The sequence below is a fragment of the Myripristis murdjan genome, chromosome 20 (assembly GCF_902150065.1).
Source record: "Myripristis murdjan chromosome 20, fMyrMur1.1, whole genome shotgun sequence".
Classification (NCBI taxonomy): domain Eukaryota; kingdom Metazoa; phylum Chordata; class Actinopteri; order Holocentriformes; family Holocentridae; genus Myripristis; species Myripristis murdjan.
The window spans coordinates 8,094,249-8,119,361 of record NC_043999.1 but is presented as its reverse complement, the minus strand read 5'-3'; the positions used below and the strand labels follow the sequence as shown (position 1 = coordinate 8,119,361).

General features: G+C 45.1%; 2 protein-coding genes across 2 annotated transcripts in view; one reads left to right on the top strand and one right to left on the bottom strand.

Annotated features, from left to right (window-relative positions):
* The window catches only part of drosha (drosha ribonuclease III), a 97,520-nt gene extending 86,568 nt beyond the window's left edge, over nucleotides 1-10,952 (top strand). Inside the window, exons 30-32 of the mRNA XM_030078938.1 lie at nucleotides 3,949-4,041; nucleotides 5,037-5,083; nucleotides 10,311-10,952. Coding sequence (XP_029934798.1) covers nucleotides 3,949-4,041; nucleotides 5,037-5,083; nucleotides 10,311-10,441 — 271 coding nt within the window. The 3' untranslated portion in view covers nucleotides 10,442-10,952. The remainder of the gene's footprint in view (nucleotides 1-3,948; nucleotides 4,042-5,036; nucleotides 5,084-10,310) is intronic.
* A 4,173-nt stretch (nucleotides 10,953-15,125) lies between these two features.
* The window catches only part of LOC115378624 (cadherin-6-like), a 38,563-nt gene continuing 28,575 nt past the window's right edge, over nucleotides 15,126-25,113 (bottom strand). The window contains exons 7-11 of the mRNA XM_030078939.1: nucleotides 21,408-21,544; nucleotides 20,051-20,172; nucleotides 17,620-17,737; nucleotides 17,131-17,382; nucleotides 15,126-15,631 (exon numbers count right to left, since the gene is read on the bottom strand). Coding sequence (XP_029934799.1) covers nucleotides 15,126-15,631; nucleotides 17,131-17,382; nucleotides 17,620-17,737; nucleotides 20,051-20,172; nucleotides 21,408-21,544 — 1,135 coding nt within the window. The remainder of the gene's footprint in view (nucleotides 15,632-17,130; nucleotides 17,383-17,619; nucleotides 17,738-20,050; nucleotides 20,173-21,407; nucleotides 21,545-25,113) is intronic.

The following is a 25,113-nucleotide window of genomic DNA, read 5'->3' as shown; positions in this document are numbered from 1 at the left end:
TGTTCATCAATACAAGCTCTGTGGCTAAGACACACACACACACAAGCCCTCAAAATGTCCACCGCTCACATCTTCCTCCTCGCGCTAAACCCATCTCCTCCGTGCAGACGGGCTCAGTGAGGCGTCACGTCGGGCGCAGGACACATTTAGAGAAATAAAACGGCATAAACATCATTTACAGGCCTTCCCCCTCGCCATCGGTCTCTGAACGCCGCGTAAAGGTCTCCATTGTTGCGATAAATAAACACACCCAAAGAGACCTCTTATTTGATGAAAGGTCAAGGAGCAAGTGTCAATTGACAGAACGCTTTTGAGGGCTGCCACGAAGCGGGGTGTTTGTCACCATGGAAACTGACAAACAGCGTTTCCTGAGGAAAGGGGAGGGGGGGTCGGGATGACATACAAGGGAGTTTGGAAATGGAACAGTTCATGTTCACTGTTCAATTCAGCATTTAATCAGCTGTCTCTGTCCGTCTCCCTCTCCCTCTCTCTCTCCCTCTCGATTTTACTTAAATCTCTTTACGGCTTTGTTTTGCCATTTATTAATCTGTCTATCTGCACAGCGGATGCGGATATTTTGACACAGCACGGCTCTGACACCACCATCAACTCTTCCCTCCAACTCTATTGCCCGCAGGAACGTGAACCACAAACAAAAAGAGCTCCTGAGTGACTTGAATTTTAACATTTCAACACACAGACACAGACACAAACCAGCATAAGTACAGCTGGTCACAAATGGATTGCACCCAAAGTACAAAACAAGATATTTTCCCACTTCCACCCAGTGCAGTTCATCCATCGAGATTATTTGTGTGATTTGGTGAGGTTTCCGGTCGGTCACGACATTCCCCGACCGTGATACGACGGACGAGCATTCGTTTGTGGAGCGAAAAACTCGAACAGCAGAAGCTCGTTCTAAAACACACTGACATGGATACCCACCATAATTCACAGCCGTCAGGTGTGAGGAGATTAATCGGGAACTATTTCCTCTCAGTGCAGCGACTCTGTGAACATAAGTCAGGGTCAAAGTCAAAGTCCTATATTGGTAATTTATGACATTACATGGGCTGGGGAAGGTGAGATTAGGATGGTCTACCTATGATCTTGAGCATGCATGTCCCATATTACTGCGCCTTACACATGTTGCAAATTAGTGGGTGACCCATTTACACCCATTAATTGGACTCAAGATAATTATAAAATAAAAGATGGATAATTACCTGGACCCGTTGCAGGTAGCGAGGCTTTATCAAGCTTTGAACCTTTTTGAAACTTGGTATTGAAAATTGGTTCATTAGGGCATGGTGGTTGTCTTCTGCTCGTAAAGTTGCACTCTTACAGGATTTTTTTTTTATGTAATGCACCATTTACCGTGCATGCTTTTTAATTTTCCAAGATTTTCGATCGTTCTAAACATTTACTTGTCTGTTTTGTGAAGATTATACAGCAGTTGGCGGTCTAACTCCAGCATATGTTTCAGTTTCTTGTTCTTTCTTTGCTTTGCTTATATGAAATGCGTGTCGCCGAGGGTAAAGTATTGACTGAGGGATTGGTGGTGCAGTTTGTCATGTCGGAAATCATGTTAGAAGCTTAGATCACAAGACTATAAACAGGGAAGGTGCGGCGGGGCAGCAGATGTGCTCGGTGCACAGGGCAGACACATGAAATGAATCATTTCATTCTTCTTAAACACACTTTATATCGCGCCTCAGTTCAAAGCCCCACCTGGCGAGGTGAACCGGCCAGCTGATTCCGTCTGAAGGAAGCGGTAAAGTGGTTCAAACATCATCAGTCACGTGGTTTTTGCCGGAATAAAGCAAGCCTCAGCACATTGCTTTAAAAAAAAAAAAATCTATCCAATCCAATCCAATCCACTTTATTTATATATCACATTTCGAAAAAACATAAAAAGTTTATCAAAGTGCTGCACAGTAATTTACAATAAAAGACACAATGGTTCAGAAAATGAGGATTAAAATGAGGATACAGATAAAGACAGGTTTAAAAAGAAGATAAGAGTCATACAACAGATTGAAAAAAAAAATACAATAAAATTTGAAAAAAAAAAAAAAAAAAAATCTATCCAATCCAATCCACTTTATTTATATAGCACATTTCGAAAACATAAAAAGTTTATCAAAGTGCTGCACGGTCATTTACAATAAAAGACACAATGGTTCAGAAAATGAGGATTAAAATGAGGATACAGATAAAGACAGGTTTAAAAAGAAGATAAGAGTAAAATTTGAATTTAAAAAAAAAAAAAAAAAATCTATTGAGTTCCAAGGCTTCAGATTTAACATCACGAGTTGCAGGGTTCAAAACGCTGGGCTGAAATGCCGCTTAGGCCGTTTGCGTTGAGCCGGCGTCCTGCAGGATCGCGGGGTTTTCAGGTCAGAGTGGAGGCGCGTTGATCAGCGAGTCCTAATCATCATTTCATGGAGCAGACGTCGCCGTCAGATCTGTCTCTGAGCGTGAGGCGCGTCCAAATTCATCGGCGAGACCTGATGGATAGCAGGCGAGACGGCGTGCGAGTGAGCGTAGGACAGAAAGAGAGAGAGAGAGAGATGGAGAGAGAGACCGAGGCAGGGCAGGAGAGGATATGGAGTTAATGCACCAAGTCCTGCTTAAAGGTTCCCCGGTGAAAGTGTCTCGCTGATGACAGATCCAGAGCCCAGCCCCGGCACCATCACTTTACTGTACCTCTGCTCAGGCTGAGACACACACACACACACACACAAGGACACAAAGACACACACTGGCGCATGGTCATTGTGCAGACAATGGCGTGAGTCAATAAGAGGCTGCTTTTAGTGCGAGCTGAAGCTGTGCTACAGGGAACAGTATGGACCCCCTGCAGCGCTCTCTCTCTCCCCCTCACACACTTCCATCTGTGTACGTACAGCCACCAAAGCGCCAGAGGAGAAGAAGAAGAAAAAAAAAAAAAAAAAAAAAAACTGTCATTCTCTGGATTCCAAGTTCCCCTTGAAGTTGACAAGTTCCCAGTTCCTCGCAGATTTCCTCTTGATTTCATCTCGCTCCGTGTTACTCGAGCAGTGTGATAACTCCAAGTGGCGTGTTCTCCCTGTTGAGATTTGGCTGAAGCCGTTTCTGTTTGCCTCGCGCACATGCACGCGTTTCTTCATTTTGTAAGTGAGAAAGGGAGCTGAATTATTGATAAAGTGTCATAAGTGACCACATTGCATTAAAAATGGATCGCTCTCCTGAAATAAGTAAATTGTCTGTGAATAATTTAGGTGACTCACAGCTTGGGTCCGGGATGTTTATGCTAATGTTAACATTTCAAACATCTCCCAAGTTTTGTCTGCTGGCGTGCGCACGGGCGTCCCCGCTGAAATGTAACAAAATTGACAGTCTGAAATTGTTTTTTAATGTTTAATATGTAGCAGGACGTGGAAGTTAGCGGAGTTCACATTATCTTGTCCTCCTGTCTTTTATGTCTCTCGCTCACTCCGTCGGCGCCTCGGCTGTTTACCCTGCCAGCGCTCCAAAAAGACTAGCCCCGGTCTCTCCAACACTGTCATTCTTTTATTTCGATTTCTTTCCCAACATGTCATATTTGTTGCCAAACACACATCTTGAGAGGTGGGGGGTTGGCTTTAAAGGTTGTTTATACGTCCCTCAGATGGCTGCCATACTCTCTCAAAAGCACGCCAGTGAATCAAAGCACCGTTCCCCCCTCCTCTCTCAACCCCGCCGCTTGAGATGAGTTATATTTGCTCCAATTGAAAACTTTTTTTTTTTTTTTTTCCCCTCCCTTTTTCTTGTTATTTCTCTAAAGGACAATGTCACTGAGTGTCCTTGAGCCTTCTCCTGGGTATTATTATTTCTCAACTCTGCCCACCTCTTTTCTTCCCCTCCTCCTCCCCCTCCTCCTCCTCCTCCTCTTCTCATCCCATATTTCTCTGGTTGAATTTGCAGGACCCTGCAGACAGTGGGGCCCTCGCACGCCCGGACCTACACCGTCGCCGTGTATTTCAAAGGGGAGCGGATCGGCTGCGGCAAAGGCCCAAGGTGAGTGAGTCGGCACAATATAATAAGACACCACGGGGCGAGGCGCGCTCTCGTCTTCGACGCGCCGCTAATGGGCTCGAGAATAATGGCCGCGCTTTATTGATGGTGTTTATCATCGCAATTAAGCTCTCGTTGGCCTATTCTATCGGGAGAGGCATTATGCGGAATGAAAATGAATCGATTCATTATCGATTTGACGTAAATTGTGTTATGGAAACATTGCTTTGAACAGGAGAAGGGGTCCGCGACTAGATGATGGTGCGACCGGGGGCCTGTTCTACCTGGTGGGAGGCTCGCTGTAGGAAAAAAAAAAAAAAAAAAAAAAGGGAGGCGTTCACGTGTCTGTCTGGATGCACGCGCGCACGTGCGTCACCGCGCCTTTGTGAAGTGCGCGCGGGTAAAGAAAAGTGAATCTGTGTGCGACGGCCTTTTCAGGGGTGGAGGGGTTGACGATAAAGCCGCGGCTGAGCCTGGGAGAAATGAAACCTAAATCCATCAAACATCTTTCACCCCTTTCCGAGCGGAAATCCCCTCCACGGCCCCCCCACTTGAAAGCGCTCTCTCTCGCTCTAAGCTGGCGATAAGTTTGTCCCTTCCATAGGATCTTTCACAGCTTACTGTTTTTGTATTTACTCGACTTAAGCCCCTGAACACCCCACCCCCCCGCCGCCGCCGCCTGGCTATGATCACTTAATGCATAATATATACGGAGGGGCGCCGAGATGCAGGCGTAAACAGTGCCCAACGCAGAGCCGCCAATAGGCTTACCTCTCCGAGACGTGTGCACCGTGTTACCTGGGATTGTCGGGGAGAAGGGCTCTTTCAAAACAAATAAAAAAAAAAAAAAAAATACACTTTCAATAATCCCTTCAATATTGGGCTCGTTTTTTGACAGAATTTCCAAAAAAAGGGACATTTTGAATATGCTAAAGACCTTTTCTCCCTCTTTTCTCTCCCCCTCTCTGTCTCTCCTTTTTTAAATGTTTTTAATCCAGCATCCAACAGGCGGAAATGGGAGCCGCGATGGATGCGCTTGAAAAATGTAAGTTGTTTGGCAACGTACACCCCTTTTTACACAAATACACACACACACACACACACACACACATATACATGCACATGTGCTTTTATGCTTTTAACGCGCACGCTTTCATGCTTTAAGCCTTTCACACGCTTTGCCTCTGTGTTGAATATTAGCCTTGGCTGTACAGTATGCAAGATGGCTGGCAGAGAGCTGTGGCCTGACCAGCCGGTTGGCTGCTACATATAGGATATTAGGCTGTTTGAAGTGCTCGCCCAGAGCACAGGCATGGGGCCTAGCCAGCGATAGAGAACCATAAAAACAAGGGCGGGGGAAGCTAAGCGTCCTCGACCATGTCGACAGTCCTGCGGGACCACAGAAAGTTCGCGTCAAGGGCCACAGAAAGTTTGTGTTGTTTGTTGTGTTTTTTGAGCGCTTTTGTAGAGCGTGAGAGTGACGCTTCACACTCTGAGGGACTCTCTCGTACTCAGCGCTCCTCTTCAGATTTGAAGGAGTGTGGCTGACGCATCCCCGATGTGCCGCTTCACTCCTTGGCTGTTTTTCATCTTGTCATCAGCCAGCACTTAAGCAAAATAGATAGTGGGTTTTAGGCATTTACAATGTCTTATTCACTGCCAAGTAAAAATACAATTATAGGACTCTCAGAAACACATGCAGGCGCCATCATCTCTGATTTGCCTCTTTATCTTAATGCATATGTATGTGTATGCATAATATAATACATTAGATTGAGTAGGTAGAGAGTTTTCTATGTGTTTGAGTGTAATTTTCGGGCTGGACTTCGCTCGCAGCCCTCCTGACCGCCACATAAATCAAATGTACAATTTGTGCTTTAGCTCGACTAATTAGCCAGAGGTGGACACAAATGGCTTTGCTGGAACAGGCCCGTGCAACTCGCAAGGTGCGGCGAGGTCAAACTTTGATTTCATTTGGCTCATAAATGAGGCCCCCAGCCACTTGTGATTGATACTGTTTGCAGGTCCAAGCTTTTGCTTTTTATGAAACATTAGTGTTAGGATGTTATTATTTAAAGCCACTCTCTCCCTCTCTGCTGTGCCTTCTCTGACTCCTCTCTCTCTCTCCTCCCTCCCTCCTTATCAGAGGGCGTAGTTCAGTGCACAGACTCTCTCTCTTGTGTCTTCCTCCCCCCTTTAATTCTCTCCATTTTCTATCCCCAGTGTACACCTCTGTCACCATGATTGATAGATGCTCATTGCTAGTAAATGAACATTTCCCCCCTCATAAATTGCTGTTTCATGTGACTAGATTAGCGATGCCTTTTAAAAGGTCAGTTAATTTAAAATCATCTCTGCAAGTCCGCCTTCCTTTGGCACAAAATGCTTCCAGTTGCAGGGTTTTGTTTGACTTTGTATTATCGCTTATTTTTAAACCTGCCCGTTCACGGCGCAGGCCTCGCTCTGGATCATAGTTCCCCTCAAGAACCTTTTATTCCGGCGCCCGCTCCCGCGTATCAAAGTTTGAAGGCTGACAGTTGTATAATTTTGGCTAATTATCAGCCGGTGGATTTTTAGATAGACCGCTCATTACTGCTCATTTCTGAACAATAGCCATACTGCGGTAATATGAGCCTGCTAACATAGACGATCACAATAGTGGAGCAAAATATGGTTATAATAGGGTGAGAAATCACCACCGCCGCCGAATACTTGGCAGTTTTGGTTGTGGCTGCTCTACCAGCTGTTCATTGCAGGAACGTGATCATTATTTAGAGGTCATACTTAGTTTCTGGTGTGGACAAAAAAAAGTTTTCTGCCCCGGCCATGCGGTGCACCCTTCAGGCCTGGTGCTTTGTGAGACCATTGTCTCATATCCTCTCGTTCAGATGAATGCCGCTTTGTGGTTTTTGTTTTGATTTATTTATTTATTTGTGGCCTTTTTTTTTTTTTTGTGCAAGGTCAGCCAACAGGGTTCGAACGGCCGTTGAAGGATGCCTCTTGACCGTGAGCTCGTATAATGAGGCCTCAACTCATCTGCCGCAGTCTGACTCGCCGCATCGACTCCCGCCGGAGCCGCGCTGTCTCTCATGTGATTGTCAGGGGCCTCGCTTCATTTGTTCTCATAGCAAGACTAATCAAGGACATTAGCCGCAGTGTCATGTAATTCGTCATTGATTGTCTTGTTGGCCCTCGCCGCCGCCGCGTCGGCTACAACTGCGGCTGCACATGTACAACAGCCGCGCCTCGTTGTTCGCCGCGGATTGAGAACACCTCCCCGCGACGTGTCAGGATTCATTTCCATGTTTTATTTAAGGCCTCGTGGAGTACCAGGGGCACTCGGCAGGATTGAACTTGTTGTTTCTGGTGCAGAGCTTTTCCTTGGCTGACAGAATCCGCGGCTCCGGTGGTGCTGGAGAGGTGAGAGACGGAGCCGTGTTCGCTCAGACAGCTCAGGGCTCATTAAAGGAGATGGGGCCCAATATTTGCTGTGTGCTGTCTGTAGCCGATCCGCTGGTGGCTCGGCTGATTCGCATTTCATTATTTGATGGCCCTCGTTTTGACAGTCTCCTGCCTGTATCTGTGAAGGCAGAATTAAATGTTAACCAAGGCCCGGACGGGGAGGAACATGAGTGCAAACAAATCGAGCCGAGAGCAGCCAGGTAGGAGAAGGGAATCGGCGGAGGAAGGAGTCGACGGCGCAGAGTTTCCTCAGGCCCTGAGGCTCCATGCACCATGCACCGCTAGGTCTAAGGCCACATCAAATATACATGGAAGAGGCTTAACCATTTATCAGTCATCCTTTTTAGAGCAGCACAGATAGCATCCCCGTCTCTGCACGACGCCCCCATCCCTCTCCAGGACTCGATTGTCTCCTTCTTCTTCTTCTTCTTCGGCGTTGTGTTTTTTTGCCCTTTCCTCATGGCTGCTTGTTTCCCAAACAATGCGGTGCCTCTTGGAGGAGGGAGAGAGAGAAAGAGAGAGAGAGAGAGAGAGAGAGCCTCGATCTGGCGAGTCGCTGGAAGCAGACTAGATTCTCTCTCCTCAGCTTTCTCTAAACCCCTTAATCTCTGGATAAAAGCGTTGGATGGATAGAGGCAAAGTAAAGTACAGTATGGAGGATCTCAATTCAGTGGCTTGGCTCTTTTGTTTGCCCCTTGGCAGGGTGGGGAAATCCCTTCATCAGCAGCACTACAGAGATACACTATTGGTTTGTTGACTGATGCGGTGTGGGTGAGCTCTAGGTGATAGCTCAGCCAGTGTAGTCTATTGTGGAATCGTTTCACAGCCCGGGCTTAGGGTTGAATAGTAAATGCCTAAGTGAAAGGACACTGTATGTTCTTATGCCCTTAAAAGGGGAGCTGATCCCTCATCACAGATTCCACATCCAGCTGCCGTGTGAGCGCGCATTTCAGTGTTGCTGTTGCCGGGTACAACAAGCCTTGTGTGTTACCAAGCAAAAGGGGGTGCCTGGCCGAGGCAGCCAGCGCTCTTCCAAAAGCAGCTACACCCAGAATCTCGAGCCCGCAAACCTCCCGTCCTTGAAAGGAATTACTGCATTGTCGATAAACAAAAGACTGGAGCGGAGCTAAGTGTGCTAACGCCTTAACCAGAGGTAATCAGTATGCAGAGTGTGGGGTTTCTCAAAGGTGCTTTTCTTACAGAACGCTGGACGGCAGAGAATTCTCAATATGTCTTTGCAATGCCCAACACAGACTTCTCTGTTCTCCTTCCCGAATGGAAACTTGGAATAAATGAAAAGCCTTGTGCATTCTCCAGCAGCCCCATTCTTTGACGCCTGCTCTTGTGCCGCATGTTAAACAATGTAAATGGCCGGAGCTTTTTTTTTTTTTTTTTTTTTTTTTTTCCCTCTCGAGTGGGTTATTCTCAAGTCATCTACCGGAGAAAAATGCTGGTGATTTCCATATTTTAACTGCAATATGTAGTTTTCTCTCCGAGGCTCACCAAGTGTTGCTTAGTCACCGAAGGCATATTGAAATAGACTGTGTGCTTGTGCTTCTCTGTGTGTGTGTGTGTGTGTGTGGCTGTCCGTGGATGTATGCGTGTCACAAATTTGCCAGAGAAGGTCTTTTCAAGTGTTTTTTACTCTGGTTTTTGTTGGATTTTTTTTTTTTTTTTTTTTTTTTTTTTTTTGGAAGCTGGGTACACACAATACTGACTCCTTTCTAAGAGCACATTGCCATGATCCTGCCTTTTCTCTGCTCGGGCGCCACGAAGGAGGGTGTGTAAAAAGGAGTGACATGTCCTTCCGCGGGTCAAACATTGTCATCCGACTTCAAGTTCACGGCGGTGTTTCTTTTGGGAGTTTTGAATACCGGGAAGCTTTTTGCAGACTTCTCGCGGCGCTCTTTTTACCGGGTCTCTTAACAATCGGGGTATTATCTGCCCTTTTGTTATTCATGGCCAAATCCTCCTCACAATCAATTGAATCTTTTTTTTCTCTCTTTTTTTTATTGCATTTATTTTTTGTCCCGGCCAAAGACTTGAGGCCGGTTATGTTCCATCCCCAGTCATTGACAGGAGGGCCAAAATGAGAAACATTAGGACATGAATGGCACTATTGAGACCAGGATTGTTGTGGGGCCCTTCAGTTCTCCAGCAGAGTGAATTTAAAAGTAGTATAGGAAAGCTATTGAGAGACTGACTGCTTTTTTTTTTTTTTTTTTTTGTTTTGAGCACTGCAACACACCACACTATCCCACTATATGATGTCAGCATGCTTGTTATTCATCAGTCTACACCATCAAATGTGTAATTTGAATCATTTGACACAAAAGAGTGGGCGTCACTCATGCACGCTGTTTTAAATTGAGATGAATATGTTACGTCCTGCTATCTCCTATTTGTTTTTGTTTGTTTTTTTTTCTTGCTGTCTTATTACACCATCTTATTAAAGATCTCATTTGGAAATGTTCTCTTGTAATTATGTTATCAGATCTCATAGTCATTGCGCTGAAACCAAACAAGGCCCGTCTAATTTCTTGTTACTTCGTAATTATTAATGAAAATAACAACATGACGGCAATTTGATCGCAGCGCTGCCTGCGACGTTTCTGCTCATTTTGACCAAAGTGACAGCATGACACTTGGTATGAAAACTATAGCCGGCGCAATTTGAAACCCAAATTGCTGTCCTCACCCAGTTGGAAACTGACCTTGTCTCTTCACACCCCTGCCTCACTGTCTCTCTCTTTATCTGTTCTCCTTGGTCGACTTCTCTCTGTTTCCCGCTCTACCTCTCCCTGTACCAGATAACTTCCCGCAGATGGCTCATCAGAAGCGCTTCATCGAGCGGAAATACAGACAGGAGCTGAAGGAGATGAGACGAGAGCGGGAGCGGCAGGAGAAGGAGACCGACGAGGCGGAGGAATGCAGGAAGTGACAGCGCCTCTTTCGGGCCAATCAGGATCCACGTCCGCGTTAGAAACCTGTCGGCAAACGCGGAGGCTGTCCAGGAGGAGCGACCGGCAGAAGTGAGACGCCGGCCGTCGTCCAGGGGAGCCGTGACAAGTGAGGAAGGACGTTTGAGTGTCCCTTCAGTTTTACAGGAACATGAAGGCAACGCGGGTAACACGAGCGACCCGGGCGTCAATTATGTCTTCGCCCGCTTATTTTGACTGACAAAATTAGGACGGAAGGCGTTTTTATTCAGAGATGGAAGTCAGAAGGTAGAGATAAGATTTCATGACGTTTCCTACAGTCAGAGTTGGCCTTTTGTTTAAAGTTTGTTTACATTTTGTTTTGTCTATGCTGCTTTTTTTGTGTAGTCTTAATTATGACTGTATAGCTTTTTTTAAAACTAAAACTAGCAGAGTTAATAATAATGTTACTGAAGGATGCTGGCACAAAACATGCAAAAAAAAACAAACAAATAAATAAATAAAAGAATAAATATCCAAAGCCACTGTGATTTTTTTTTTTTTTTTTTTTCCAGACAGTACAACATATTAAAATGAATGACTCATCAAGTCTGTGGTCATATTGGAAATAGATATTTTTGGAGTGTGGTGCGTTCGCTGTGTTCGCGTTGGGAAGAGAGAGAGAGGCCTGGGTGAGAAAGAAGGTTGAGTCAATTATATTCAATCTCTCGAATGCCACCATCTGTCTCACATCTGCCACTCATCCTCTAATAATAAAAAAAAAGACTTTTTTTCTTTTTTTTTTTTTACCCCTCTCCAAATCCGATTGACTGTCAAACAGATCTTAATTATAGATTGCCTAATTAATGATTCCCTCAGTTGAGTAGCCTCTGGATCCAGCTATTTAACAGCAGTCCTCCCTTGAATTACTATCTTGCATCTGGACTTAAATCTTTTATACTGGAGATTTATGTACTCACCTATAAGGATGGAAATTTTCTCGCCTGCTCGCCTGTGGCTGCCATTACAAAGTTCAGATAAATGCCAAATTGTCCTCCGTCGCCAGAATTTGAATGGCGGGCGAGCGGGAAAGACTTGAAAAGGAAGGCGTTCGACGTGAGCCCCCTAAAACCAACTCAGCGCTCCGGCCGCCGTGTGCGACAAGCGTTTTTAAAAGGAATCCCCGCGCACACACAGACAGAATGAAGGAAAGCCTGATTTTTAAAGATGTTTAATCGTGTCATATAAATATTCAGTACAAAATATCACGTTTTACAAAGCAGATCGATGAGCGGCCGATGGTGTAGGGCCCCCTCACACTACCACAACCTCTCATATTGTTTCTACATTGACAAAACTTTGACTGTTCAATCACATTGTCACCAACATAATATACTGTCGTATTGGTACAGCAAGCCTCGGGGCTAACCATGTCTACACATCAACAACCACAGACCTATTGTATCTGGAGAAAGGACACTGTTGTCACCGTCTAGTTGCCTCAGCGAGAAAACCCCCCCCCCCCCAACCCGTCCCCAGGGTGCTGACATGGTGGTATGGTGTACGTACATTACGATGGGCAACGTTTTTTTTTTTTTTTTTTTTTTCCCTCTGTTGTCCTTAAGCCAAGACGAGGCAAGAGCGGTCTCCAACGGGAAAACACAAGCCTGCATCCGTAACGGCGATACGCTGACACCCTGTATGAAGACAGAAAATGGTGAGGCTAGGGGAAAGGAAAAAAAAAAGAAAGAAAAAAAAACACTTTTGGTGAGTGCTGCTGTCATGTTGATTTCCGTTTGAGACCTCACGTCGTACCTTGAGGCAGAAAAGCGGTTTTCTGAGAGTGAAGGGTTTTTGAACCCCATTAAATGCTTATCATAGCAACATTGCCGCAATCTCAAATAGCCACTTACACAGTGGGAGCTCCGGCAACAAGCCAATAAAGAAACAAGGAGGCAAAGAAAGGAAGTGTGTGTGTGTGTGTGTGTGTGTGTATGTGATCGCCGAGCATGAAAAATTTAGATTTTGACAATTACGTTATCAATTGGATTGTCTAATCTGATTTATAACACATACAGAGAGAGAGAGAGAGAGAGGGAGAGAAAATATTGCTCTAGCATTTATGCCGTTGTGTTTTGTTATTACTGTTTCAAATGTCCGATAAATGTCAGCCTCTTCTCAGGTTGGCCTTTTCAGGTTGGCGAGGGCAAAGCTTGTTTAAGCTGGCCTTTTTTTTTTTTTTTTTTTTTTTTCCCGCTGATGCAGTCCTGCCCTCCCAGTTTTCTCCCATCAGCCGGCCCTCTTATCAGCTTAGCGATATCAAGGCTGTTGGTTCCTGCTTACATAGGGGAAGATGTGGACTTGGATGGAGGTAATTTGACCAGATTGCAGTTTAAGGCGATCCATTTGTTTTGTTTTTTTGTTGAATATGTCAGATTAACAAGAAAAAAATATAAAAAATTAAAAAAAATACAACACACACACAACAACAGCCATACTATGTTCTTACTCCAGTATAATGTTTTGACCTTCTGTCTGAGCTGAGGATACACCTATGGGATTAAGAGCCATATTCCACACAGCTTAAAGGTCATGTGCCCCTTAATAAGCATCTTTATAGAAAAAGCAATTCCAATCCCGTCCGTCCCAAAGGAAATCTGCAGGATAAAGGCTGGACACTTGAGCTTGGCTGCATGTTCAACGCTACAGACTGTACATGTGAAGCAGGGCGGAGGACAGGAGCACAATGATAATGTGTGTATTTAAAAAAAAAAAAAAAAAAAAGGAAAATACTGGTGTGCTTTACTTTTTTTGGCACATTTTTCGAGACTGAGCTGCGATTTTTTTTTTTTTTTTCTTTTTTTTTACATTATAATACAGTACATTCAGCAGCGCAGGACAAAGCCCTTCTAAACATGTTCCACCAAGATTGTGTGGATTTGAAAATAGAGTAACATAAAACCCTGATTTTTTTTTTTTTTCCTGCTTTTTTCACGCCGTCGCTCATGTTGCGTAGATTCGGTTCGTATCGCATGGCGTCGATCTGACCTCTGAATTCACCCGAGGAGTGACGGTTCACGGCCAATCTTTAATTGTATGGATTTTTCCTCCCGACGGTCTAAGGCAAGGTCTCCGTCTCATTCAGACGCCGTGAAAGGACGTGATGTTTTGTCAAATATAATCTGAAAGCCGAGAAATTGCTCTCGGGCTTGCAAGTTTCCAGTGACACGTGCAAAAACACTTCTTTATTTTTTCTTTTTTTTTTTTTCCAGCTGTGAATTTCAACAGAAAAGAAATATGCTGTTCCCGTTTGGCACAAATTCACTGAGGAGAATCCATTTGCATAAAGAAAATAAACACTGTTAAACTTTGTGCCATTACAACACGGTGACAACTACCAGCGGAGTCGTTCCTCTAAACTAAAAATTCACGGATTTTCAAGCTCAGTGCCGTCTTCTGAGGTCAAATGAGTTGGAGTTACATATACCACAACGTGACTACAGACAGCAAACAGTTCTTTTTTTTTTTCTTATGGCTCTGAAATGGCAGAGAAATGATCAAGATGTGCAAAAAAAAGTTCCACAACGACCAGTATTTTCCTCTCATTGGAGCTGGTGCACGTTATCGTCGAGGCGGCGTGCAAAAAAAAACAAACAAAAAAAAAAAAAACGACCTGATCCTGCGCAGAGAGTCAGCGTTGCTCCTGGTTGACATTCAGATCAGTGAGGAGGAACTATTTGGTATTTTGGCTCGCCTCACAGCAAATGCCGGGGCGGAGATGGAGGGTTAAGAGTCGGTACTTCCGAGAGAAAATTTAAAAAAAATAAAAGACGACCCGAAAAGTGCGCGTTGTGGCGTTCAAGGACGTTAACCGCTTATCGACAGACAAAACGAGCCTGCGCTCGTTATTTATCAGCTCCTCCCATCCGATCTATGACCAAAACTCAACAAACGCCAACATTTTATTTGAATAAATGTTAAGCATCGGCAAACCTGTGGCACTTGCGGAGCACAGCCGTGGATAAGAGGCGAATGGGAAGCAGCCGTCGCCGAAACGAACGGGGGCGAGGGGCGGGAGGCGGGGATCATTCGGATGATAGAAATCCCTAGAAAACAAAACTGTACAGCGTATTGTATCATATTACCGTACGTACACAAGCTAAGATAGAACTCACAATATGCAGCATTTTTTTTCTTTTTTTGTTGTTGTTTGTTGTCCCAGAAACACTGAAAAATACATAGGCATATCTGTTGGTTTTACAAAAACTGCTTGTTGAGCGTGTCCATGACAGGCAGCTTTTGGGAAATCAAATAAACCAAAAAGAAAAAAAAAAAACAAAACAAAGAAAATGGAAAAAGAAAGAAAAAGTAAGTCGGTATAGATATATTTGGGCCTCTTGTACGCCCATATACACAAAAAGTCACCAGTCTTGTTTCGCTGTGCCCTCGCAGAGACGGAACTAACACTGACAGCACACACGAAGCCTACGTCTGGTCACCGGAGGGACAACTGAACGCTGATCGATGGCCGTGAAAGAGCACTTGTACAAACAGTGCCGGTGTCTGCGCCTCCCCGCTCGGCCACCCGTGCACCAGAATCGTCCACAGTATTACAGTGTGTGTGTTGTTGTTGTGTGTTTGTGTGTGTTTGTTTCACTTCGGGTTTCTCTCCCCCCACCCCCCCCGCTCTGTGTGCCCGGGCTCTCGTTAGGAATCCCTGTCGCTGTCGTCGCCGCCGTACATGTCCGCCAGTTTCTTAAACCTGGGCCCCCACTCGCTCAGGTAGTTGTAGTCCTGGTCGCCCTCGGTGGTGACCGACTCCAGCGAGCTGAGCGACTCCGCCACCGAGCCGTTGCCCTCGTAGGCGTAGGTGGCCAGGGAGTCGTACGGGGGCGCCGTGGGGTCGCTGTCGTTCTCCTGCAGCCGCTGGTTGATGAAGTCCCGCACGTCCCCGTTGTTGTTGTCCCGGGCCGGGGGCGGCGCGGGCCGTCGCACCGGCGGGTAAAACGTCTCGGGGACGATGTCCCGCCGCTGCTTGCTCTCCTCGATGGCCTCGGGGTTGCGCAGGGTGCCGATGTCAAAGGCCTGCGTGTCCTCCTCTCCGCCCCCTTCGTCGTTGTAGCTGACGACGTTGTCTCTGACATCCTCTTTGGAGATGATCAGAGGCTCCTTCTTCCTCTGCCTCCTCAGGGCAGCAAACAGCACCACGATCACTACAGGAAGAGCAGAACAAAAAAGCAGAAAGGAATGTAACAAAGACTTTGGTGACTTTTTGTTGTTTCTCTGCCGCCTCTCCTCCTCGCTCTGAAGGCCGGCTCCTGTCCCACGGGACATTCAGGGACCTTTTCTGACTCAAAATCGTGCTCGGCTCGGGCCGGGCTCGTTACACCACACAACAAGCGAGATAATCATGCGCCGTGCAACAAATAATCTGCACTATTATTATCCGTTTTAATGTGGATTTTTAAGTAATGATATCAAGGGGAATCTTTAATATGCTCCACTTTAGCCATACTGGGTCAGACTGCAATCACCTGTAATCACATTCGTCTCTCTTTCCTTATTTGCATGACTGTCTGGCGCGCCACTGGGGCAGCTTTGGCCAGTTGGGACAATTCAATTAATTTAACCGTGCCTGAACGATTTCTATCAACCAGAGGAACTATTCTGAGCTTTAAGCTGCGCGAGGCAAGGATTTTATTTTAATACGTGTGCATATGCATAATAAACCCAAAGCGGGGCTGCAGCGGAGACGAGCGAGAAGCAGAGAGCAGATTCGTCCCTGATTCGTCCTCGACTGAGACGCCAGAAATTTGCCGTTAGACCAGCAGGCCGAAATCTCCTGCCCGCAGAAGTTGCCTGAATGAATAAACTAAAACGTGAGAAAAGCGAAACAACAATCAGTCACTTAATCATTTAGTCAAGTAAGAGTTTCAGTCGTTTATCAAGTAAAAAATACCAAAAATATTCTGGTTGTAGCTTCACAAATGGCAAGATTTGCACGTTCTGATCTGTTTCCTATCATTAGAAATACAAAACCTTTTTAAAGTAGGATCTTATTGGGCCTCTGCTAACTTGTGATGGGCATTTCCCAGACATTAGATACAGGAGTGAGTAATCTGTTCATCCAAAACATGACTGATAGATTCATGGACAATAAAAAAATAGATTATTAGTTGCAGCTCTTACTGTCAGAAGTTTTCAGTCACCTGTGCCGGCCGCTAAGGACAGGGACCTGTATAATTTCTGGATTAAGAGATGCAGCTTTACCAAAAAAAAAAAAAAATAAATAAATAAAATAAAATCGAATGTGATTTTCACTGCAGGAAGCTGCACACTGAAATGTTTCAAAAGGAGGAAAAGCAGCAGCAACAATATTCTGGGACCATCTCTCGGGGTTCCCACAGATCATGGATCTTTTGGAAAGTCATGGAATTATGTTTATTCCAGAGAGGGAAATTGGGCAAAATGTATTAAATTGTTGGGATAAGTATGGGATAAGTTTTTTTTTTTTTTTCAGGCTCAATTTTTAGAATCAGAAATGAGTTATTCATTAAAAATTTGGCTGGGGAGAAAAAAACTTTTTATAGGTCATGGAAATTGAGTCAGGAAAGTCATGGAAAGTTAAGGAAAGTCATGGAAAGTCATGCAAAGTTAAGGAAAGTCATGGAAAGTGGGGTCATTTTGCATGACATGCAGAGCAGCGACTCACTGAGCAGGATGATGACACAGAGCAAGATGGCCACCAGGGCTCCGGTGCTGAGCCCCGCCCGGCCGGTCAGCGCCTCGGCGTTGCACAGCTTCATGTTGCCCTCGCGGTCGCAGGTGCACACGCGCACCGTCAGCGTGTTGGTGCTGCTCTGCATGGGGAACTCGCCGTCGGAGATGACCACCGGCACCAGGTAGGTGCTCTTCTGCAGGCTGTTGTAGCTGTTCCTGCGCGTCAGGATCCACGCCGTGTTGTCTGCACAGAACAGAGAGCCTGGTTACCACGGATACACACACACACACACACATACATTTTCACAGGGTTATCGTGGTTGAAATTCCTCTAAATCTGTGGATTCTCTGTGAGATCCAAAGCTCAAGAATGTCAATAAACTGTAAAACAGACGTGAGCGGCTGTGCTGAAAGTTTCCCCGATGTGTTGAAAACAAAACGGATTGAAAAGTCGCCGGTTCAAACGCCGGCCGAGCGGTACCTTTGTTGTCTCGGACGGAGAAGTTGGCCTTCCCAGAAGCCTCGTGGGCCAGGCTGAAGAAGAAGCGGTGACCGCCGACGGGCTCGTCGGGATCTGTGGCGCTCACCGTCTGGATCCTCTGAAACGACACACACACTCTGCTGACCAGCTTTCTCTCTATTATTTTAAAAATCTTTTTTTAATGTATTTATGTATTTATTTATTATGTACAAATACAAAATAGTACAAGAAGCCAGGCAGAAAAAAACAGTATTAATGATAACAATAATGCTAATAATAATGACAATTTTTTAAATTTATTTGAATTTTATTTCTATTTTGTATTTTGTTTTTGTTTCTATTTTATTTTATTTATTTATTTTCATTTTTATTATTTTTTGTTTTATTTATTTTTTTTTATTTTAAATAATGTACTTTAATGTACGAATGCAAAATCAGACAAAAAATGGTAGTATTAACATTAATACCAAGAACATTAGTGCTAATGATGCGTATATGAAATGAAACAATTAGATTTTTTTGATTTTGATTTTTTTTCCCCCAGTTATTTTCCTTACTTTCATTTCACTATACTTGCTTAACTTTTTGTGCTTACTTTAATTTTACTTGCGTTAATTTTACTAGACATACTGTACTCTTCATTTACCACTTTGCTGTTTTTATTTACTAATATTCCTCATTGATATGTCTTTGTCACATATGGGGGGGGTTCAGGTGATCTGCCTCCGGCGGCCATATTGGAGGTCTTCATCTGTTTGATGCAAAAGTGGTTGGTTGCAAACTAAACGTAGGCCTACAACTTGGCCATTTTCGTAAAATGAAATATTCTAAAATTAATGTCCGTGCTGCTTTTGCATGGGAACCTAAATTCCACCACTGATTCGTCTGATGAATTTCGTGTAAATATCACTCAGCATGTTTGTGTACGTACTGTGTGTCGCTAAAATCAGACTTTTTAGCGAACCCTCCCTGTTGTGATGGCATAGCTAACCATCACTCCTGTGGTAAACACGTCTAATTTGCACACTGACAGACACTAATGTTAGCGGCAAGGAGCTGCACAACCACATTAACTTTATTTAACTTAATTCAGCTTTAATTACTTCATTAAACTGGATAAACGGAGCTGAGTTAAACAGTTTAGTAATTCTTCATCCTTTGAGGGAGAGACTGCAGCTTTACGTCTGCTGAGTCACACAAACAAAACAACAACCTTCTTCACTCATGTGGGTCGATCCGCCCGACCCCCCTCAGGTTCGGCTGATTTTTTTTTTTTTTTTTTCTACAATATCTTTTGCATATTCAGGGAAGCCGTGCAAAATTTAGCATTCATACTGTGAATATTTTCCGAGTTACAGGTGCTCACAGTTCAAATTTGACGCTTTTTTTTTTATTCACGCTGTTTTTTTCCTCTAGCTTCATTTTAATAATTTCATATTTTCCAGAGTCAACACTTTACATGCCAGGTGTTCACTCGCTGAGCGTTATCATGGCTGTAATTCCTTTCAAAAGTTAACAGAATCTCTAATTATTATCCTATTTTAGAAAGTCATTTTTGACACGGAGGGAATCGCCGCCAGAGCCTGAGCCTGGTCTGAAAATGTGGCTAAAACGGAGACGTTTCATCTGCCATGATTTGTTTTACGTGGCGATACGACCCCTGAAAGTTTTCCCCAAATGCATTTTTTCACATTTTCTCTAATGAAGACACATCCGGCAGACCAAGGCTGACATGAAACTGGTCCCGTTCTGCTCCTGAAACTTTCATCCCCCCAAGATACTGATGCTCAAAGTTGGTTACAGAAAAAAAAAAAAATCTGGTGGAAGAAAAACCAAATTGTTTGCAGTTGTGAACAGAGCTCCGGCGTGTTTATCAGCCCTGAAAATTTCATGCGGCTGTCTCTATTAGGACTGAAGCTAGGAGGCTCAAAAATGCTAGAAAATATGTGAATAAAATAAATTTTTTTTTTTAAAAAAGCACCAAATTTGGACCTCGTTGCATGAACTTTGAGGAGCTGTAACTCAGAAAATATTCGTAGGATGACCGTAAAAGTTTGCAAGGCTTCAGTGAATATGCAAAAGATACTGTAGGGAAAAAAATCAGCTGATTCTGTGGAGGTCAGGTGGGATTTTTTTTTTTTTTTTCTGAATTGGTTGATTTTGCATGGAATGGCCCTGATTTGTCTCCCTTTCTGTCGCTCTGCTCTCGTCTGTGTTGGACGATGTAAAGCCTCTGTAGGTGCAGTCTGCTGTGAATTAGGAAGCCACCCAGCTGGTCTTAGCAAGTTCAAACAAACGTGTTGGATTCAGAAATCCTCTCTGACTCGGCTCGGCTTATTAGCCTCTGAAATGGCAGCTCAATAAATAAACCGTAAACGAGGCGGCGAGATGAAAAACCCACGGCCGCCGCCTCGTGCCATGTCACACCCACCTGATTAGCCTTGGCGTTCTCGCAGACGAACGTCTCGTAATTGGTGGCGAACGTCGGGGCGTTGTCGTTGATGTCCAGCACTCGGATGTAGACAGGCACGCGGCTGATCTGGCGCGGGTTGTCTGGGAAACGGACAGGAGACGAACACGGCGTGTTTACACAAAATCAAGCACTGGTGCATCACACGTGATCCTTCTTGGGTGAAAGATGAAGAAACACACGAGAGCTGCAGCACACATGACAATATGCCCATAATCCCAGAAAAAAATGGAAAAAAAAAACCTGACTTACATCTTGGTTGTTGGGTGAAAACCTTACATCTCCAAAATGACACCTTTTCAAAAGTTTATAGCTTGAATATCGATTATTTTTTTACTTTAGTTAGTGCGGTTTGAGAAGATTTTCACAGGATCACTCACAGGATTTTCTCAACCAATAGAAAGACAAGACAAAACACTCCTTATCAATAGATTCCTGCTGTAAAGATTATCCGTACAACATACTGTGCTGTGCATATCAGAGTCACACACATTTAGCCTCTGTGTACACCCTCACTTCTGCTGTCTGTTTTTTTTTTTTTTTTCGTTTTATTGTATTTTGTAATCAATTCTGATTTATCTCGGATGTGGGGATGTGAGTGGACCCGTGCATCTCTTTTTGCATAAGGCCTTGCCTGTGAGGAATGGATTTGTCCTGCGTGTGTTGCGCTGCATTTGTGAAGTTGTCCGTGTGAGCCCATGAGGGGCCCGGGCGTCCTTACACCCCGGGACGCCGAGATAAATCAAAAAAACACTCCCATTGCGGCGCGCGTGTGTAAACGTGGCCATCGTCTCGGATTCATTTCACGATCACAGAGTGAGAGTTTCAGCGTTTTCGGGTGTGAGGGCATTAGTTAGACGCCTGACGTGATCAAGGGAAAGATGGAAAACGGGTAATGGGAAACGGGAAAATGTGGATTGAAGATGCCTCGGTGACGCTGTTGTAGAAATCAAACCGGATTTAACGGATTCGTGGCAGCGAAACCATAAATATACATGAATGCCACTCGGAGGTGGAAAATTAACACCTGCTACCCGCCAATTACAAGGTAACTTTTGGTGAATATTAGATAAACTGCGGTTGTGGCTGGTGCCGGTGCCCGACTCCACTCCACACCAGCCACTTTGGCGGTTCACCAAGCATCATTTCGAAGTTCGTATCAATTCCAAAAATCCAATTTGGCTTCTAATAGTGGACATAGCTGGGGGAATTTGGACTCCAAGCCGGCCAGTGCAGCTAAAAAAAAAAAAAATAATAATAATAATAATAATAAAAAAATGTAAAAGTTGGTTTTGTGTCCTGGTGCCGCTACACTTACTGAACTCGGTGGCGATGATGGAGATGTTGTGCCAGGCGCTCTCCTCTCGGTCCAGCTGCCGGAGGATGAACACGGACCCGTTGCCCGCGTGGATGTTGAACACTCTGTCCATGTCGGTGCGCCGATCGATGGAGTATCTGCAAAACACACGGGGGACACATCCATGAACAAAAGCGCCCGGCGGAGTCCGCTAAACGCATCAAAGTCGCAGGCGTCCGCCGTGCGATCGGACCCCGCCTGCACTTTCTCTTTGGTTTTGGAACCGGAATGGATTTTTTGTGTTATTCTTTTTTTTTTTTTTTTTTTTTTTTTTTTTTTTTTTGCCTCGTTTGTGTTCACACTTCTCAGTTACAGCCGTCCCGGGAGGTTTGAGCGGGCGGGGGGACAAAATAAATCTGATGCCAGGCCCTGTAACTTTAGCTGGCCATGATGGAACTGCCTGCACTATTTGCTGTCATTTATCATCTCGGCTGTTCATTCCAGTTGGCAACACAGGAGGAGGAAAAAAAAAAAAAAAAAAAAAAAAAGCTGAATATGAGCATCAGTCCATCAGACACCGGGTTAATTTTTCCTCTATTTTGTATTCCTCGCATGAGTAACTGCTGGCTATTATCTGTCAATAAACGTCTCCTTAAACTCTTAAACTCTCCTAAACTCTGCGCCGATACCCGTTTTTTGAGGCCCACACTGATATCCAACATCTTCCCACCCACTAACCTCCATGCATATGAATTTTTTTGGATGAACTGTAATGCAAATGCAGGTTAATCTGTCCAAACGCAGGCCTGGTGTTAACATAACTGTTTTTTTAAACTTGCTGCAGTTGTACTAAGTGGCACACATAATCTCCAAGTTCACAATAAGCCAAATACTAACAATAAAAATAATACAGGACCTATTTTTTCAAAGCTAATATGCGCTAATACCAACAACAGGCCAGTACATCAGTCCATCCCGGCTATAATCTTGCATTTTCATGAGATTTTTAAGTTTAATTGCGTAAAGAGGACTGAGACTGGTGTTGTGTTTGTGCGTGTCTCGGCTCAGGTATCCGGTGTGAGTCCAAGTTTGAATAAACCTCTCCAAACATGCTCCCTCACACTCCCTCACCAGCATCATTTCATATTTGTGGCGTGTGCTGTCACTGTCTAAGAATAAACAGAGGTCCAGAATAGCCCGGGCCGCGGCGAGGAGGGATTCGTCTAACTGTTTGCTGTCACAGACAAACACACACACACACACACACACACACACACCGACATGCACGCCAGCCAGCCAGCCAACAGGTTATCCACTCGTGTTGTTTTTCCCTCTGTTTCCCGGACTCGCGCGATACATCAGTGTGATTAATGGAGTAGCAGGCATCAGGAGGGGGCAGCGCGAGAGGAAGGAGACCCCCGAGGGGAGACCGTGAACCGGGGCTCTCAATGCACCGCCGCACTGCCTCTCACCACGCCACAACCCCTCCCTGTCGCTGCCACTGCATCAGCCCTTTTAGTGTCTTTATCTGAACCCTCCCTCCTGTCCTCTCCTCACCACCCCCCACCCCTCCTCCTCCTCCACCTCCACCCGTCTGCCACGACCACCTCGCCGATCCCGACAGTAACTCTAAACTCGTTAAATCCGCGCCGGCCGTGGTCCTGCTAATTGCTTTTCTAATATTCCCAATAATTCAGTTGGCTGGGCCTAGCCCCTCCCCTGATTAATGACGGGGAGATAACAGCGCGCCTCGTCCTGACCGGGCATCCAAAGTGCTGCTCTCAGCAGGCAGGCAGCTGACGGTATGCAGGGCCAGGAGGGCAGGCAGAAGGACATGGAGGGCTGCAGCAACGTGGCTGATCAGCGGGTCGCTCCACGTTTCCTCTTTCCCCTCTGCAAAAGCTCCAGGACCCAACTGGCTCGCCGTCGTACTTCCTGGGGACCAGAGGAACACATTCTTGGAGAACAAAGCGCCGTGTGCTTTTGTGTTACACCGTGTGAATCTCTCTCTCTCTCTGTGTGTGCGTGTGTGTTTGTGGCAGTTTGACTGTCACAGGCTTTTGTAGGCCAATACCAAAAGCTGCTGATAGCGGCTATTTTGCGACAGTATTTTTAGATTTGTCCATTTTCATCCCGACCGACTGCAACTAAGTATTCGGCGTGTCCTCTAGGATTCTGCTCTTGCCAGGGTGGAAAAGCCTCTGAAACAACACTGAGACCAACACGGGGGCACTAAATCTCTCCGCTGAGACGCAGGCTAATGAAATTCTGTTGTGGTTAGCAGCTCTTTAAGGGCTCTCAGGGTGACCCACCACACAGAATCAGAGATAGAATTAAGAGTAATGCACAAAAACAGGCGGCGTGCGACGCAATTATGGCTTTCCATAAGGAATAACGTACAGAAACATCATCTGAAATCCCAAAGATAGATTCTACATTCAATTCTGTGCAAATTCCATGTTTTTTTTTTGTCGGCTGAGTCGCTTAAATAACAGTTCTGCAACTTTGATTCCTGCACATGTGAGTCTCATGGCAGGTTTTACGGGTGTGTTTCTCGCAGGTGAAGAAGGAATCGGCTTGACTGGCAGATCCGTGATATTTAAAGCCAATTATTGCCGGTATCTCCGTGTAAACGTGGCGCGCCCGCATGCAAATGTGTGTGCGCGTCTCATCGGATGTATGTCCGCATATGCAAATGCAGGCCCGAGCGCCGATATGCATGCATTGCCATGCCGGATGAGTGTGTGTGTGCGCGCCCATCCGTGTCGCGGGCGAGTCGAGTGTGTGTGCGTCGCGGCTAACGGTGCGAGCTAATAAAGATAGCCATCTCTATGACTTCCTCACGCGAGGCAGCCCCCAGGCCTCCTCCTCCTCCTCCTCCTCCTCTCCTGCTCGGCTTTAAATGCCACAGGGTAGGTACCTCATTGATGATGGGTGATAAAAGAGAATGATATCATATTTGACACCTGCAATAAAGTGGTAGAACTTCAACCTTGAGAATCAACTCCCACGGTGCATCATAAAAATGAAAAAAAAGTCTCGGAGACAGAGCAGAGGCGCAACCTCGCACCCCCTTGGTTCAGTGCCATTACGACCGTTTCACAGGATACTTGCATAATTTTGTCTGTCCATGAGCGTTATCGTTGTGTAAGCGTCCTGGCATTGCATTTTCTCCAGTATTAAGTCGCTTTTGGCATTCATGGCACATTGCACAACTGCCTGCGATTCCGTTTTCGCCGTGACTCACGTCGCCATTGTATCCGTGACAATTTTAGCTGTTTTTTTCTTTTTCTTTTTTTTTTTTCTTGAATCACACCCACTCACTTTGCACCATACTGTATGTAAAACAAAAGACTGTGTACTTTGAACAGAAATAAGACCTTTAATGTATGTAAAAGCTATGTTTGCATAATGCACTTCAATGAAGCTGCAACCATACTGCTTGAATTTACAGTAATAAATGCTAAATCCACAGTATATATGCAGAGGGGATATGTCTCGCTGAATGTCTATTATGTCTCACACTGTCTCACTGAATGTCACATCCTGTCCTGTATCATGCATGCATATTTGCTGCTCTATTAGCACATCATACCATATATTGGTGCAGCATTGTCATAAAGAAAATCTCGTGTACATTTAGGGCCCCCGTTTATGATGTTTGGAGCTTTTTTATTTCAACTCTGACATGTTTAGTACTTCAGTGAGTGAACGTCAGCGGACGGGT